Below are 17,268 nucleotides of genomic sequence, written 5' to 3' on the forward strand. Positions count from 1 at the left end.
ATAATAATACGCTGTACGTCGCGTACGCCAAACGCCACGCACCCACATCGCCGGCGGCCGCGCCTATTGATCCGCCGCACACACGACACACGACTGACCCCCCCCGCCGACGCGTCGTCTACCTGTGGAACACGGAGTGGATACACATATATGCGGGTCATATCGTTGAAAAAGGTAATTTAAATAACGGCGATACGGATGGTAAAATAATAATACAAGCAACATAGTACGTAATACCTACCAAAATAAAAAAAAAAGTGCATAGGTTCCTATGTAAGAGCGTCACGCGGGACGAGCGGTATACGTTGTTCGCGATCTACGACGGTGTTAATAATATTAATTTTGAAATGTGATAATCATTAGTGATCTACGGACGAGATTCGCAATAATATTATGTATTTCTACAACGACGTTATCCGCGGTTTTTTCGATACGATGAAAGTATAATAATAATATAGTGCAGCAACAGCCGCATCGCGGGTTATGGCGGAACGGGTCGTTTCCGCGTTCGACGGTGTATCTAACCTAGGTACATATTATTATAGATAATAGGTAATGATAATAAATAATAATAATATAACCCGTTCATTTGTGACGACGATATTTTTTTCATTCGATATAGATTGTAGTCGTATCATAATGTCGACTTACACGTGCGACGAGACGCGATTATTGTTCATGGTTTAAGGTAGGTATTTAAATAATATCATATGACACTGTGCAGAATATACCTACTGCAGCGCGTCGCGAGTGCATTTCCCCGGTCGGTGTAAGTAGGCGAACATCAGTTGCATATTATTCAGCTGCGGGCGCCCGCGATCTGTTTTTAATAATAATAATAATAATAATAATTAATAGCACGAATAGTAACATCAATATTACAATAATTTAGGGAGGGTAAAATATTTTACACGACCATCGAATGTTTTGTTAATGTTTAATCGCGCGCATACGTAGTGACGTGCGGAAGGTCGGTCATCGGTATTATCGTAGCGGGTAGGACGATCGAGAAAATCCTGGAGAAAAACACTCAAATCCAAAATCACCACCGCGGCGCGCCTTACTCGCGAGTCCTCGTCACGTCGTCGATGTACACACACACATATATATATATACATTTATATTCCCACACATTTATAAATTGTAACATCATCGTCATACACTGCAGTACGCCCGCTCGCAGTGTACGCGTGCACTTACCTACCTAACATCTGTCCGTTTTCATCTTCGTTTCCATCCGTTCCAGGCATACGAGAAGCTCCATCATTATGGCGACGAACGTTATCATACTGTGCATTGCTTTGGCGCCCGCTTATGTAATCGCATTTGGAAAGTACTCGGCAAATATAAAAGTGAGTATACCTATACAGTACGATATATTATAATGTCTATGAACGTATGTGTTAGTTAAGAAACGCGTAAGACGACTGGTGGTGGTAGTTAGATAAGGTATAACTAATGGTCGATACTGAAATTGCATGCTGGGTTGGGAAGTGAAAAATCATTGCTTTTTTATTTCTTATCTACACAAATAATCTATTTACACTAAACAATACGTATAGGTACGTATATTTAACATATTTATTAAACTGTCCACTGCTGTACCTAGTGTATAATATATTTGAATTGTTCAAAATAAACGTGAGTATGGCAGTGAAAGGGTGGCAAAAAACTACGAGTATTTATTTTTTAGTATCAATTTTAGACTCCATATATTATAATATAGTCGCAATAACAATACTATTATGTAATATGATTGCTGAAAACCAGAGTAGGATTTGATGCATTAAGGCGTCTATAATCGCACATATTTTAGGGGCCCCTTGGTCTAAAATATGTGAAAGCTTAATTTAAGCCAATCATATATATCTGAAAAAAAATATTAATTATGTTCTATAGTGAAAATGTTGATTTTAAGAAGTAAAAAAAATGTATACGGGTCGAGACTGGCCGTGATGTCATAAAGTTGAATGTTGTGTAGATCTTATCTAAACAATGGGTATTGACTTCCGTGTCCATATTTTGTACTGTGGAATTTACTTAACACTTAACAGCTCTCAAAATGTATAAGTTTTCGGCCATTTGTTATTTAATCAATCATTATGATCAGTCAACAGGAGAAATTTGAAATTTTTAGCCCCAAAATCTTCTTCGCACTTAGCTCTTAAAGTTTAAATTCGGCCCTGCTAAAAATACCTCGGAAAATACTGAATTTATAATTTCTACTTAATGCTTATTAACGTCGGTATTCTAGCTGCGAAGCTGCGCATACGATGCCCGGGACATAATGTCCATATGCAGCGAACATACGTTTTACGAGAGATCTAAATCTAAAAAAACACCACAGCCAAAACCCTATGTATCACTTATGGTACCTCTATATACCTATCTCACATGACCGAGGTTACGTGATCACACCACACACGTGGGATACCTGTGAATTATGTGCGTGGATCAATAAACTACATAAAAACATAACACGTATAAATAACCTACCAACTACATAATTAGTAATTAGTAATTAATGTATACGGTATACCTGCAGTGATACACATTTTAATTAATGCAATAATCGTCCGCCGTCCGATATTCCGGGTAATTATTGACTAATGACGTATTGACACGTGGACGTTTGATCCCTGCAGTAGCGCGGCATCACCACCCGAACGTCCCGAACAACAGATTAATACAATAAAGCTCACGACTTAATATCATATTATAATATGTATAGGTACCTACCTAATTTCAATGTAATATCATATTATTATAAATTTATAACTATGATTGTTATTCAAAAGTTCGCGAGGAAATTCTATCTAAAGATCATCTCGCCCATTGGCTGTAAAAAAATATTTGAAACATCGATATTATAGATATTGTTCACGAAATATCATATTTATAGAGACAATAAAAATCTGCACAATAGTAATAATAATGGTTAACAATTAAAAATGTCAATCATACTTATAAGTAGTTAATACCTATAATACGTGGTATACGCATATGGCATATATGCGTTAGAACAAACCCACTATACGCCTATATTGACTATTACAGTATCATACATATTTTATACACACATACAGTACGAATATGGGTATATCTCACATTACATTGTAAAATAAACTTTTTATATGATATAATATTATTATCAGGCATCGGTTATACTATGTTGTGTTGTAATTCATAAGCTCATCACATCACGGTTTAAATTTAAAAATACAAAATTATACCTTTTTTGTTTTGTAGAAATAGGGGTAATATTGGTAAATATTTAATTACTCTGACTACCAACAATGTCTCCCTCTGGAAAACGACCAAAAGATTTATCAATCATCGTGACATCGTGATAATACATCTCCACTCGAACGACCTGACAAACCATTTAGATAGGTATTTCTAGATAGTCGTTTTAATATGACGGGCTTCTATTTAAACTGAAACACTTTCTCCCTTCGCCATATTATTTAATAACCAAATCATATCTTAAAAATCGGTCGTTTTCAGTTCGTCAAAAAAGTAATCATTCAACTGTTCCGAATATTAAAGCTGGAATTCCCCAGGGTAGTGACCTTTCACCTATACTTTATAATATTTTCACCGCTGATATACTTATGCAACAAACAAAACTCTTCTCGCCTCATTTTCTGACGACACAGCATTACAGCAATACTTACGTCAAATAATAATTAATTCTGATATCGCGTCTCAAAATCTACAATTACATCTAAATAAAATAGAATCTTGGGCAAAAAAATAGAAAATTAAAACCAATGACGAAATATCCGCTCATGTTAACTTTTCCCTAAAAAAATGGAATGCTTCCCACTAAAATTCAATAACAAGCCAATCCACAGCATCAGTGAACCAAACACCTAGGTACAGTGTTGGGTAAATTACTTTTAAAAAGTAATGAAATTACGTTCCTCGTTACTTCAAATATTTTTATTTAAATTACATTTGCGTTACCTAAAATTATTTTTATCATGTTACATTACTTTTTCATTAATAAAGTAGTGCGTTACAAATAACGTTACTTTTTTATCATTTTTTTAAACCATATTCAATTCATATGATTCAATTATTATGTATATATTTTACAATCATAGACCTAGTGATAAAATACCTATATTAGTATTATGTTCAAGTGTACAATCATTTCACCTATAAGGCTATATAGTCATAAGTCATAAATCATAATTAATTATTATTAAATTTTATTTTTAAACCGAACTCTTTTCTTTCTGCTAATAAAGTGATAATTTTTATTCCTGGAATGTTTAGTAATATTGTTAACTATTATCGGAATCAAAAATAAATATAATTGATTTTTAATTTCTCTGGGATATCCTATACCTGTAATACATTCAAAACTATTATTTTAATAACGTGGAAAATAACGTGTTAGTGCGTTACTTCATAGAAATTACTTTTCAGAAGTAATTTTGTTACAATTACGTTACTTTAAGTAAAATGTAATGAAATTACTGCTGCGTTACTGAAAAAGTAATTGCGTTACAGTAATTTGTAATTTGCGTTACGTTACTACCCAACACTGCCTAGGTATCACTTTGAATAAAAGATTAACTTGGTCAAACCACACCAAGGAAAATCGAAAACAACTTAACTCTGGCTTCCATCTACTTGGACCTCTACTTAAATCAAACTTGAGTCTCAAAAACAAATTACTGCTTTACAAAGCAATCATCAGGCCAGTATGGTCACATAGCATCCAAATTTGGGGCCCAGATAAACCCTCAAACATTCGTCCTATACAAGCTTTCCAGTAAATAACCTTATAAGACTTATCACCGGCGCACCAGGGTACATAACAAATTCAGCCCTCCATAATGACCTAAAAATTCAAACAGTAAACGATCTTGCTAAAAGCCACTATAAAATTTTCCATTCAAAATTAACAAACCATATAACCCTTTCATTAAAAACATGTCTTCTCTCAAATTACCACAAATCACACGTCGATTTAAAAGAAACTGGTCTAGAGACCTACTAAAATAGAAAAAAAAATTCTGAGGTTCTAAATGAATGATATCTTTTTCACGTGATTCATGTTTGTATAATATACTTTTCTATGTTATCCAGTATCCTGATTCCTGGATAGTAAATGGAATTAGAACTCATACATAATTTATTGTAAAGAAATACAAATCAAGCTTATACATAAATTATTAAAAACAGTTTTTAAAAAAAAAATGTGGTATGTAAATAATAAATATAGTATATAAGTACTTAAATATTATAGTTACCTATTATATTATCAAACATACTTACATAATATCATACATGACGTGGATTGTATATTATGATATCACTATGGTATTTTAATATCTGAAGTATTTTAGAATATTTATATTGTAATAATATAGGTATATTATATTGTTGATGAAAAATTAAAATTAAAGTGTGTACGATATACGTGTACCGTCGTGTAGTGCAGTGTACTATATACAATTATTCAGGTACACACTATACATACAACATTGCACAATAAACATGCTGCTTATAATTAATTTATTGAAATTAATTGAAAAACAGTGAACCTTAAAATATAACAAGTATACCTATATAAATAGAATTTATGTAATCCCAAATGTATTATGCTACCTGTCTACCTTACATAATACATAACAGTGTTTTATTTTCAGTATAATTTTGTGAAAAAACAAACATTAAAAATAATCCATTATTTACTTGTCAACCTTTTGTCAAAATAAAGTCTGTTTTTCCGACAGTGAAATATTTTACTGACATTTTGTGGTGTAAGAGCAGCGAACCATATATTATCATTATGACTTTATTTGAGTAATTACATTTTTTAATGGATTTTTTCCAACTGTGATTTTTTATATAAAATAACTTCAGAGTTGTATACATAAAACCTAAACACCGCGATAACTTTCATTAATTGTAAAATTCTGAACTGTATTTATTAATTTATTATTTAATATATATATAAATATTGAATGGTATTTGGTTATTATTAACCAACGCGCATAGACATTTTATGATCGTAATACCTATTTTATTATATATATTTTTTATCATGTGATAATTTTGACAGAATCGATTTATTTATTATTTTTTTTTATTTAAAGTAATTTATTTACGATCAAAACACTTGAATACAGTTTGATTGCTGGTCCTTATTTATGGTGGAATGTTTTTAAATACTAATGGTAAACATCCAAAAACCATTAAACCAATAGATACTAGATACAATATTAATTATAATTTACGCATTTCATAATTAATTACTCAAATAGACAATTGACAAATTTCCGATATAGGTATCGCATGATGATGATACTAGAATGGCACACGATTCACGCGCGAGAGGGTTAGCTATAAATGTTATAGTTAATCATCATTATAAGTTGACTTTAATTACAAGTTACCTCATAGTTACAATTAAGCGACATGTATTTTTTTCTATTTCTGAGAACAGTCCCCAGATTCACACTTGTAATGTATCCATCGGTCATCGTTGCCAAACAGTGGAGGAAATCTTTCGAAATTCCCAGCAGTCGGTACTAGGTAGTACCTAATATTTAACTTTCACATCAACATCGACGTGTGTCCTGTGAATATTGAGATATACTTTCAAAAGTTCAAAATCCATCATAATATATTTTTAATACTTATAAAATAAGTACTAAATAATACTTATTTGTTATTACCTAGTGCTATAATTTATTTTGAATCAAATTTGATTAATATTTTATACAAAGTTAAGTGTAGCTAATAATTAAAATATATTATTAAAAGTATATGACGTGTCAAGCTTTTGTTGTGATGATGCCATGATGGCAGTAATGAGTAATTTATAAAAACATACTTACATATTATATACATTATACATTATATAAATTTATATGCGCAATTCGGAGATTGGCTTGGAGGGACTTAACCCCTCTAATATTAAAATTTGCTCCTCCAAAAATGTATATTATAGTTAAGTGTAAATTAAATCCTCCATTATCTATATATCTAGTAAACGTGGTTTGATGAAATTATTGTAGGTATAAAAATGTAAAACACGTATATTGTAATTTTATTGAATTTAGTTTTTGATATTTGGTTAAAAATAAGACATATTGAAGACATTTTGGGGGGGGGGAGTCCAGGCCCCTGGGACTTCCCCTCAGATACGGCCTTGATTACTCATATTATATTATACAAAGTGATATTATAGGCATGTGTAACAACTATAATATTATGTTATTAAATCGTCTCGTTTGCACGATAATCTCGCAGGACTCTGAGTACGTTCGGAGCAAACTGCTGGAGAACGTTATCAGCCAACTGGAAAAGGACATCGTCAAGTCGGAGATGGACGGTGGCAAGTACGACGCGGCGGCGCGGTACGGGCCACGGATGAAGACCACCGAACGCGAACCTACAGGAGCCGACTACGATGACGCGGCCTCGGACGGCCCGAACGCAGTGCCGTCGATCCGGGACAACGAGTACGTGCAACATGGCACGCTGTGGGGAGCGCAGTACATGAGCGGTACGTGCAACGTTCGTTTCCTCTCTATATATATTATGGTCTATATTATTATAGATGGCGCCTGGAGATGCAGAAACATGGGATTTTAGAAGGGCGATTCGCAATATTATCTTAATATATATTATTATATAGGTAATTCTTCCGTACGTGTGTATCTATTGGCTATTTGAACTCCTCATATAAACGGCTGGACCGATTTTGATGAAATTGTTTGTGCGGGGTTGAGTGGGCCCGTGGATGGTTTAGGTTCTCAATGTTGAACCAGGAGGGTGCTCAAACAGGAATTTTGAGATTTACGGTGAACATTTTTGTTTATACACCTAAATGGTTGCTATTGGTTACAGGACTACAGGATAGAATAATAATTAGTGGAAATTAGTAATGGTTGCTATCAGTGGCAGATCCGGGGCATGAGGAGATTAAAAGAACGAAAATTGGCTTCAAAATTGTCTAAACACAGTGTAAGACATAGGGAAACTACTGTGTTTGGGAGGGAGGGGAATCCCTTGGCCCCCCCCTCCCGGTTACTCGGGCAGACACGGTATAAAAATCGTAACGTGTATGGTTTCGAATAAGGAAATTATATCTTAATAAATTGGGTAGAATTGGCAGAAATTTGGGGGGGGGGGATTAAGTCCCGAAGTCCCCAAGCCTCCCCCCCTATTTGCGCTAATGTATAGTTATTTATTAATTTCTGGCTAGTTGTACTGGTTTAGGTAATAACACGTCAGTACTTAGTAGGTACCTAACTAACTCATTTAATATCAACCCCCTTAGAAGACGAATCAAATCTGCTACTGGTACATACAGCATGATCAAATAAAAATAATTAAATAATTATAACAGGTATAGATGTATTTAAAGTTTATTTTAACTAAGCATTTTATTATTTTAATAAACTGTGAAATATGGCCAAGTTATTACGACGGTTACTAAATTACTTGAATAATTTAAGTTATTAAGTTGATTATAAAATTAACTAGGCAACTATAGTTAAGTTAAAAAGCTTAAAAACCAAATAACTTTTTATCTAAGTACCTAATTCCCACCTTTGTTTATAGACTATAACAATATTATAATACCTACATTGTCTTTATTCCTGGCTGCATGTTTCAGGCGGTGCCGGCGAAGGGGTTCAGACCCTGAACCCAGACAGTCCGACGAGAAACAAAAATGAAGTGAAAACCGACGCCGCGCTGCCGGCTTACTGCAACCCGCCCAACCCATGTCCGGTGGGATACACGGGTAAGTGAACTTCTTGTCTTCTCCGTAAATCGTAATACACCTATTGGCTAACTAAAGTAGATTACAAAACTCAGTTTAAGGTTAGGTAACTCGGGAACAATAGCAACTAAAATGTCAATAACAAATAACCAAATAGTTAAAACTGAAATTGTAACTACCTAGGTACTACATTCTTAACAATTTTAAATAGATTAGAATAAAAACTATCACTACAGCCTACGATTTTTCTTATTAAATTAAAAAAATAAATATTTTTAGGAATGAAACAATTTAGGAATCAAAATCATTACTTTAGAATAGTTAGAGTAGGTTTTATGATATATATGTATTGTGTAATGACAAGAAAGGTTTGCATAAGGTATTGTGTTAATTTTAAATTAATAGGTAATACTTATTAGTTATTTATTTATTTGAAACTTACACGAGTTGAACCCTTGAATTCAAAAGTACAATTTAAGTGTTAAGTCACAATAAATTCTGGGAATTGTAATTAAATTAAAAGTCAAAAATAAGAAAAAAGTTATTTAACAAAACCCTAAAACAGATATAATTTTATAATATTTATTATTATGTAAAGACGATTGTGCTGTATTCAGTAGGTACTAGGTAGTAGGTACCTATAATTGTATCCTTACTTTTAAGTGGTTTATGTTTATTTTGTACCAACAGACATCTTGCACTTTGTTGCCCACTCTATATGATTCAAACGTTGTTCAATCCGTTATTTAATATTGGGTGCAATGATGTTCAAAACTTAAAATGTTTACTGGCCATCTTGAATCTCTAAACAATTGTGCAAGCACCACTTTCAAATGTGAATTTTGGAATGTTAAAATATTATAATTTTGCATACTTCAAATGTTTTCTGAAAACATCCTGCAATACATGGAAGTGTAAAAAATAAGTTGTCTCAATTCCATTGCTATTAGAAAATACATTTTTTTAAATTGAACCAAAGGTTACAATACCTCATGAACCAGTTAAAATGAAGACCAGCAAGGGCACAATACAGAACAGTCACAGTAGCACAATGTTCCATACATAATATTAACAAAACCTTTTTATTATGACCACCACTATCTAGGCAGGACATTATTATAAAGGAGCTATCAAAAGATCTCGATACAAAAATGAATGTATCACTATATCAGTATATTATATTAAACATTTAAATTAATCATCCCATGTATTAACAAATATTAAATGTCAAAAAAGTTAAAATAGAAAACTTAAGAAAATAAAAGTGTCAAAGAAACGGTACTCTTACACTTTCAGATGAAGATGGTTGTATAATGGATTTTGAAAATACGGCGGCGTTCAGTCGAGACTATCAGGAATCTCAAGAATGCATGTGTGATTCTGAACATATGTTTGACTGCGCAAGATCGAATACAGGCACCAAACACAGTGTTGACGTGGACGAACTTGTAAGAACATTTCAGGTATTTTGAATATTTATTCAATATTTTATTGTGCTCAAGATGTGACTATGTATTAATCTTTACAGGTAGATGATGAACATAAGAGTTTGGTTGCAAAAAAATTCCACGTTAAGAAGGTTAGTATTTTTTCCTTAAGTTTTCTAGTTATATTTTTAGGTACATTAATAATGCTAGTTGTGCATAAGAACAACAGCAAGAACATTTAATAATTAATACAATATAACATAAATGTCGTTTTTACAGGCTTTTAATCCATACTTACAAGGAGAATTTCTGCCCATAGCAGCAAAAAAGGGAATTAACATCGGATTGTAACATATCTTAATCCAACACGACCAATTATTTATTCATTCTATATTAGACAATTCCAACAAAAATGTTACAAAGCAAAAAGAAAAAAACATATATATTTATTTCAACCAGTTTGTTTATAAGTAAAAAAAAATGTTACCTGATAGATAATATTTAATTATAATGTCATCCTTAATTACATGTTAAAGATATGACCAAGAGATACAATTATACAATTAATTAATAAATTATAGACTAAACTAATCATTTTTAAAGACTAGAAAAGTATTTTTTTAATTCGTTTAAAATATCTCTAGAATTGTAATGATTAGGATATATTGAGAGCGACTTCTTTACCATACCATAACTTGTTTGGTGATCACCTTCCTGGAAAAAGAAAATATTATCAATTAACTATTTAGTAATATAATGTATTGTTATAAATTATTTAATATTTACAAAATACCTTATTTAATTGAAATATTTCTTTAATATAAAACAAGAGATATATTATATTCATATTATTTGATGTTGTGTTTTGTATATAAGAGCTTTTATCAAAGAAAATTTCAACAATCCAATCCATTTTAGATATAATGTTTCATTTATATTCTAAGATTAATTATTCATCTTTTTAAATATCAGTTAAAAACAATTAAGTTAAAGTAATATTATACAAATAAGTTGTGAGTATTGTATTATAAAATTCAAAATTGTTTTTAATTGTTCTACTAGAATTTAATTTTTAAAAAAAATGTAAACTGTTAACATTTTTATTTAATGACTTACTTGAGATTTTTAAATTTAACTTAACACAACTTATTTAAGTTGTTTAAAAACAAAGTCTTTACCTCTTGAGCTAGTAAAGCTCTGTTATAATGTGGTTCATAAAGGTGATCTTCAGCTGCTATTGCAGAGTTCAATAAGGATTCTGCCCGAGACACATTGTTTTTGCGCCATAGCAATACAGCCAAGTTATTTAAAGCTGCACCATGAGAACTATTCAAAGACAATGTTAAATGCAAACTGTGCTCGGCTATATCCAAATCTCCAAAACCCTATGGAATGTACAACATTAAAAACCATTCTTATTATACAAATATCTTAATAGATACTCACAATTGCCACATGACTGATATTGTACCAGACGTCCGCTGCATTATCATCCAATGCCAATCTTAATGCGTTTTCAAAACATGCCGTAACTACATCAAATTGTTGGGCATAGAAAGAGCACAGTCCTAGATTATTAAAAAGCTCAGCATTGTATAAACCCATTTGTAGCAGTCTCCTGTAAAAATAATATTATTTAGATTGTATTTCAAACACAAAAGGAAATATTGAACAAAATTCTTAAAATTATATACCAACCTATAATATCTTAAGGCTACTTCAGGCTGATCAGAATAAAAATGATGTAATCCAATACACGCAATTGATTCCATATCTGTTGCATCCAATTCAAGTATATCTCTATAGTATTTAACTGACATTGGTATATTGTTTAGACCCTCAAATATTCTGAAAAAAAAATATATATGAAATACAACTTTATTAAATTAGCATAAACATGCACATTTATAACTACCTATTTTAGAAGAATCTGTGTAAGACGGTATATAATACTTCACATTGATTATAAAGCTAAATAAATATAAAGATGTACACTAATTTGATTTCTACAGTGACCCTGTGCAAATTTTAATTTTTAGTCATCTCAGTTGAATTTGAATTTAATAATTGTGTATTAACAACGTGTGAAAAAAATTATAATATATAATACATTATAAAAATAAAGTGCTATCATTATTTACGTGGAAATTGATGAAACCACAAGTGCAGGAGAAATAATAAATACATTAAACTACAACTGTATTTAGTTATACCTAGCCATTTCGATGAGTAATGTAATTTCATGTGGAAACCAAGACATGGCTTTCTGACATATGTCTAATGAACTTAAAGGCTGGTCGAGGCGAATGAATAATCGTGAAAGTCGCAAGAACACTTCAATATTAGGTCCATGTTGTAAAGCAGATCTAAACTGAGCTTCCCCGTCTCGTAGTAATCCTAACATTACATAACATTTTCCCAGCTGCACTTTCCACCAAGGGTCCTCAAAGTTGCAACATTTAGTTGCTTCCACAGCAAAGTCTAATGCCTAAATGAAGTATTCATAGTACGTTCAAATACCCACATTTAACAATAATAACTAAAATAACCATTAATATATACTTACATTTCTAATATCGTTTTGTTGATAATATATGTAGTTAAACAACAACTTTGAAAGTTGTTTATCAGATGCATATTTAGGAAAATTTAAACGGGATATATTAATAAAAGGACCATCAATTTGGGAGACCATTGAAGCAGTACCGAGGCGTATATTTCTAGCTGATTGAGACGTTAACGGTCTTGAGGAACCGACGGTACGTGGTGTTTTCAAAGCCACTTGTAAATTATTGCCTCCAGCAGATGAAGTTGATGGACGAACTATACCACTTAAGGGCCTTCCGCCAACTGTACGAGGCCTACAAATAAATAATGGATTATTCAGTTTTAATTAATTTTATATTTTTATCATAAGATAATATGAATTTAACTTGACATTTTAACGTAAAACTGATGCACTTTGTCTCACCTTTGGTTACTAGTGTCTTGTGCTGTTCTTAATGATGTACCTACTCTAGCATTTTCAGCTATTGCATCAGAGTTAAAGTAAGAATCAGCGATGCCTTCTTCTTCTGCTTCAATATCATCAATAGACAGTTGTTCGGTTAATGCACGCATTTTTAGAGCCCATGCCGCCTTAAAACATACCAAAATAATACATACATTATAGATACAATTCAAGATAGGTATACTGTAGATTCTTATTATGTCGAAAGTCAATATGTCAAATTTTTGTAAATCTCAAACTCAATAGAAATCTTTTTAAAATTACCATTACAATAAAACTCAATATCTCAAATTTTTTTTTATTCCCCTTGAGTTTCTACATAATGAGAGTTAACTGTTTTTATAATTTTTGAATGGAGGATATAAGACGTGTTATAAACAGATAAAACTATAAATTATTTTTAGTTCATTATTTAGAGTTCCATACAATTACTTTTACCTACCTACATGTTTCCTTACAGTTAAAATGTTCACTTATGTATTTTAAAAATTGATATGACGACAGAACAAGGTCCTAGCATAATATTATATAAATTTATTGAATGTATTCAAACAATTAGTGCTACTTATACAGTTGCGACTATAAATTACAAAATCTTTGAAAATTGTTTGAATTAAATCTTGCAAGATACAATTTTAAATAAGTCTACCGAGTAAATATATATCATAAACTTATGTGCAAGAAAAAAGATGGACATCTATAACTTGCAAGAGTACCTATAACAAATATGTAGTTCTACTTAATGTGATCACTGGTTTATAATAATGATGGTTTATTTTGTATTAATTTTGTGATTTTCCCATTTATTCTAAATCTTGCATTGTTTTCTTTGTAGTCTATGATTGCCTTAAGTAAATCACTGCTAATTATTTCTTTCCCGTTTAACTGTTTGATGATTAATATTTGCTGATATAGATTACTTGTGTTTTATTAGCAATAGAATTTACTTAAGTTTTTTTTCCTACACACTAAATGTATGCTTATTCCTACTAGAAGGAGGATAAATAAAGTTTTATGGAATCAATCGGTCATTATAACCAAAATAAATGTCTGGTATGCCGCACCAATGTTACCATACCATCACATTATTCGGAACTTAAAAATTATTATAATTTCTAGTGGCAGTTGTAAATTTATAAAAGTAATTGCCACCAACCTGGTCATAAGGGTTTTTCGATAATATGATTGTGCAGCTCTCAATGCATTTGTCGTAGTTGTGTTTTCGCAAATCCATGCACGCAGAGTAGAAAGTATCAAGTGAGGCAATCACTTTTGTGTCGTCCATTTTCGGGAATAATTTATTATCAATTGTTTTGAGCACCCAGCCAGATGTTGTCTTTTGAAATATTTTAAATTATAGACCGTTTCATTGATAAAGTAGCGCACAAAGAGCAAAGGCTGCGAACATATTAATTAATAAGATTATAAGTAATTTATACATTTTTTTTTATTAAAATAATAGTAGGTAAAGTTATTTTTACATGGTTTTCTTTTTAGACCATTTTATTTTTAAGCTAAATAGGTAATTCAAGTAATAACTCATGATTAATGTATAAATAGTAGAAAAATTAAAAACTATAAATATAGTTTTAGAAGATTTAGGTAAGCAACATTATGAGTAAGAAGTAAGAACCTACCAACGTTTAATATATTATTGAGTACAAAATAGAGTATAAATACCTTCAGTATATCTATAACGACATATGGTAAATTTTAATAAAAAACAAATAGAACATGTACAACTAAACAGCATATGGTGTTAAAAACGATACATCTTTAATTCAGTTAAAATTTCTTGATATCAAGAAGAATAGGGCTTGAAAGGTTAGGCGCAATAGACAATCAAGATAAACGTATACATGGTTGATTGATGTTAATAAGTTATTAAATCGGCTGTATATTGAACTAGAAAACCTGACTGAAAATGAAAAAAGTATTTATATTGTTAACAACATATATATTATATTGTTATTAACACTCAAAAAAATATAGAAATAATGGTATTATTAAATTAATTTAAATAGCGGCAAGCTGTCCAAAAACACCATTAGAGTTCTCATTTATGTATGCACTACAACTACAGTCAAACAAAATATATTAATGGTATAAGTAATCTATTACATTATAGATTTATGAGGTATAAGAGACCTTATATGATAGATTAAGAGATGAAAAATCAAAACTATAAATAGTAATATACCTATATGAAAACAGAATGTACAATTACTTGAAAATGACGGGTTATGTTAATAACCACAGGAGACAGGACTAAAGATTTATTTAATTTTGATTGTATGGTGAATCAGCTGTCTTTGTTTAGCATACCGGGTGAGTTTATTTGCATACATGACCGATCAATGCTAATTTGGTATGCGCTCTATCATGTTGTTCAGGAACCATTTAATACTTCACCGCAATTTTTTAACTGAAAAAAGCTGGGGAGTGAGAAATCTTGCTTATATTTCTAAAGATAGTTTTGTTTTTACATACTTTGAAGAGGTTTGCACAAAGAAAGATGCCAAAAATGATTGTGCAATAAACGGCAACGAATATCTGTCAGATTTGGATTGTCTTGAGTTAGATCTCGAGGTAGTTGAAGAGATCAAAGATGGATACAAAAGTTGTGATCTAGTCTGATTACAAAAGTAAAAATTATACTTTTTATAGTTCAGCTGATGACGAAGTGTTTAAATTTAGTTGAGAAATCAAGAGTAAATTGAGTATGTTTGAATCTAGAATGTCATTAAGGAAGAATTTACAAGATACAGATATAAAATTAGATAGCAACCATCAATTGTCTAAGTTAAATACTCAACAATGAGTTGAAAGTAAACACAAATATTTGTTAAGGTATCAAGATAAAGACTGTGGCATCTACACATTGGATTCTATCTGCTAAAGTTAGTGAGGATAGCCTTCATCAGTCCAATATCTTAGTCGAGATGTAACGAAAATGACAGCAAACTGACATTTCATGAAATCAAAAGGAATAACAAATACAATAATTTAGAAATTACCCAACTTACACTCGTGATTAATTGTAGCAATACTTAAAACCATTTACAGTAGATATTTAGATGTCTGTATAACTAAATGATTAGGTAGGTGCATATACAAGTGTACTAGGTACATACCAAATATTATAAAACGAAAGGAAACAATATTAATTCCTTACAAGTCGTGATATTTATAGTTGAGGTAGTTTTATTGGTTTTAGAGTATAAAATACAATTAAGTAAGAATGTACGAATGTCCAATAGTAAATATTAAATAATAATGTATTACAATTATGTCTTCACTCTTCACTCATATTTTACGACCCACGTTATTGTAAAAAATTTGAATTTACCACTTTCAAACATCACAGATTTATATAGAGTACGTGTAGTATAGAAGTCTGTGGCCTATGCTTTCGAAAATTCTTAAATATCTTAAATCGTTATTTATACCTATCACAATTCACAGAGGCTGAGAGGCACAGAATATAATTCAATAATTGGTACGATAAATTCAAGGTTTTTACTTTTTTAGATTACCTATTTAATTAGTATAATAATCTGTAAACCTTGCGAATTGCGATAAATTATTCTGTGATTATCATTTATCGAGGTGATTATACACTTTTGTATCACACTGAATGATAACGAAGATAACAGTATTTTAAAATTCAAAATGGCGATCGATTCACGTTAAAGTCAAAATATACTTAAATAATATTCATTATTTTAATCTCGTCAATCGTTATTGCCTGTTTAATATGGTCATTTAATTCAATACCGTTTTTTATATTCAGTTTAATTTTGTTTTCCGTTAAATTATGATTTGCGTGTTCTCGTCGTAGATAATAAGAATATTTATTTTTTATTTTATTATCTATACCTAGTTTTCGTCTCTCGTGAGTGGTGGTGACTGGTGACGTTAGCGCCTAGCGGATACTGGATATAGTGTTGTTTCGCCACGAGCCCACAAAACTTTTCGCAGAATCGCAGCCGCTCGCTCGATTCCTCGGCGTCAAAACAATACCTATTCTATTGCCTATAATAGCGATTAGCGAAACTACGCTGACCACGACTGAT

At 31.2% G+C, this 17,268-nt stretch overlaps 2 protein-coding genes across 9 annotated transcripts; one reads left to right on the forward strand and one right to left on the reverse strand.

The window, feature by feature from the left end:
* Nucleotides 1-10,794, forward strand: LOC132941151 (neuroendocrine protein 7B2). Of its 5 annotated transcripts, XM_061009086.1 has the most exons (8): nt 196-552; nt 623-688; nt 1,247-1,352; nt 7,276-7,531; nt 8,648-8,776; nt 10,052-10,218; nt 10,284-10,334; nt 10,462-10,794. In XM_061009086.1, exons 3-8 carry the CDS (start codon nt 1,269-1,271, stop codon nt 10,531-10,533), a joined length of 759 nt encoding a protein of 252 aa, XP_060865069.1. In that variant the 5' UTR covers nt 196-552; nt 623-688; nt 1,247-1,268; the 3' UTR covers nt 10,534-10,794. The 5 variants fall into 5 exon arrangements, with proteins under 5 accessions (XP_060865072.1, XP_060865068.1, XP_060865069.1 ...); XM_061009089.1 differs by lacking the exons at nt 196-552; nt 623-688 and adding an exon at nt 1-174 and having other exon boundaries at nt 10,052-10,203; XM_061009085.1 differs by lacking the exons at nt 196-552; nt 623-688 and adding an exon at nt 2-174.
* Nucleotides 10,758-17,216, reverse strand: LOC132941150 (tetratricopeptide repeat protein 8). Of its 4 annotated transcripts, none has more exons than XM_061009082.1 (10): nt 16,478-16,716; nt 15,420-15,825; nt 14,349-14,590; nt 13,154-13,320; nt 12,749-13,043; nt 12,396-12,670; nt 11,881-12,030; nt 11,629-11,800; nt 11,361-11,567; nt 10,758-10,896 (listed from the first exon to the last, which is right to left on the reverse strand). In XM_061009082.1, exons 3-10 carry the CDS (start codon nt 14,475-14,477, stop codon nt 10,780-10,782), a joined length of 1,512 nt encoding a protein of 503 aa, XP_060865065.1. In that variant the 5' UTR covers nt 14,478-14,590; nt 15,420-15,825; nt 16,478-16,716; the 3' UTR covers nt 10,758-10,779. The 4 variants fall into 4 exon arrangements, with proteins under 4 accessions (XP_060865065.1, XP_060865064.1, XP_060865066.1 ...); XM_061009081.1 differs by having other exon boundaries at nt 15,420-15,617; nt 15,683-16,716; XM_061009083.1 differs by lacking the exons at nt 15,420-15,825; nt 16,478-16,716 and adding an exon at nt 17,072-17,216.
* Nucleotides 17,217-17,268: the final 52 nt, after the last annotated feature.

The sequence above is a fragment of the Metopolophium dirhodum genome, chromosome 3, assembly GCF_019925205.1.
Source record: "Metopolophium dirhodum isolate CAU chromosome 3, ASM1992520v1, whole genome shotgun sequence".
NCBI lineage: Eukaryota > Metazoa > Arthropoda > Insecta > Hemiptera > Aphididae > Metopolophium > Metopolophium dirhodum.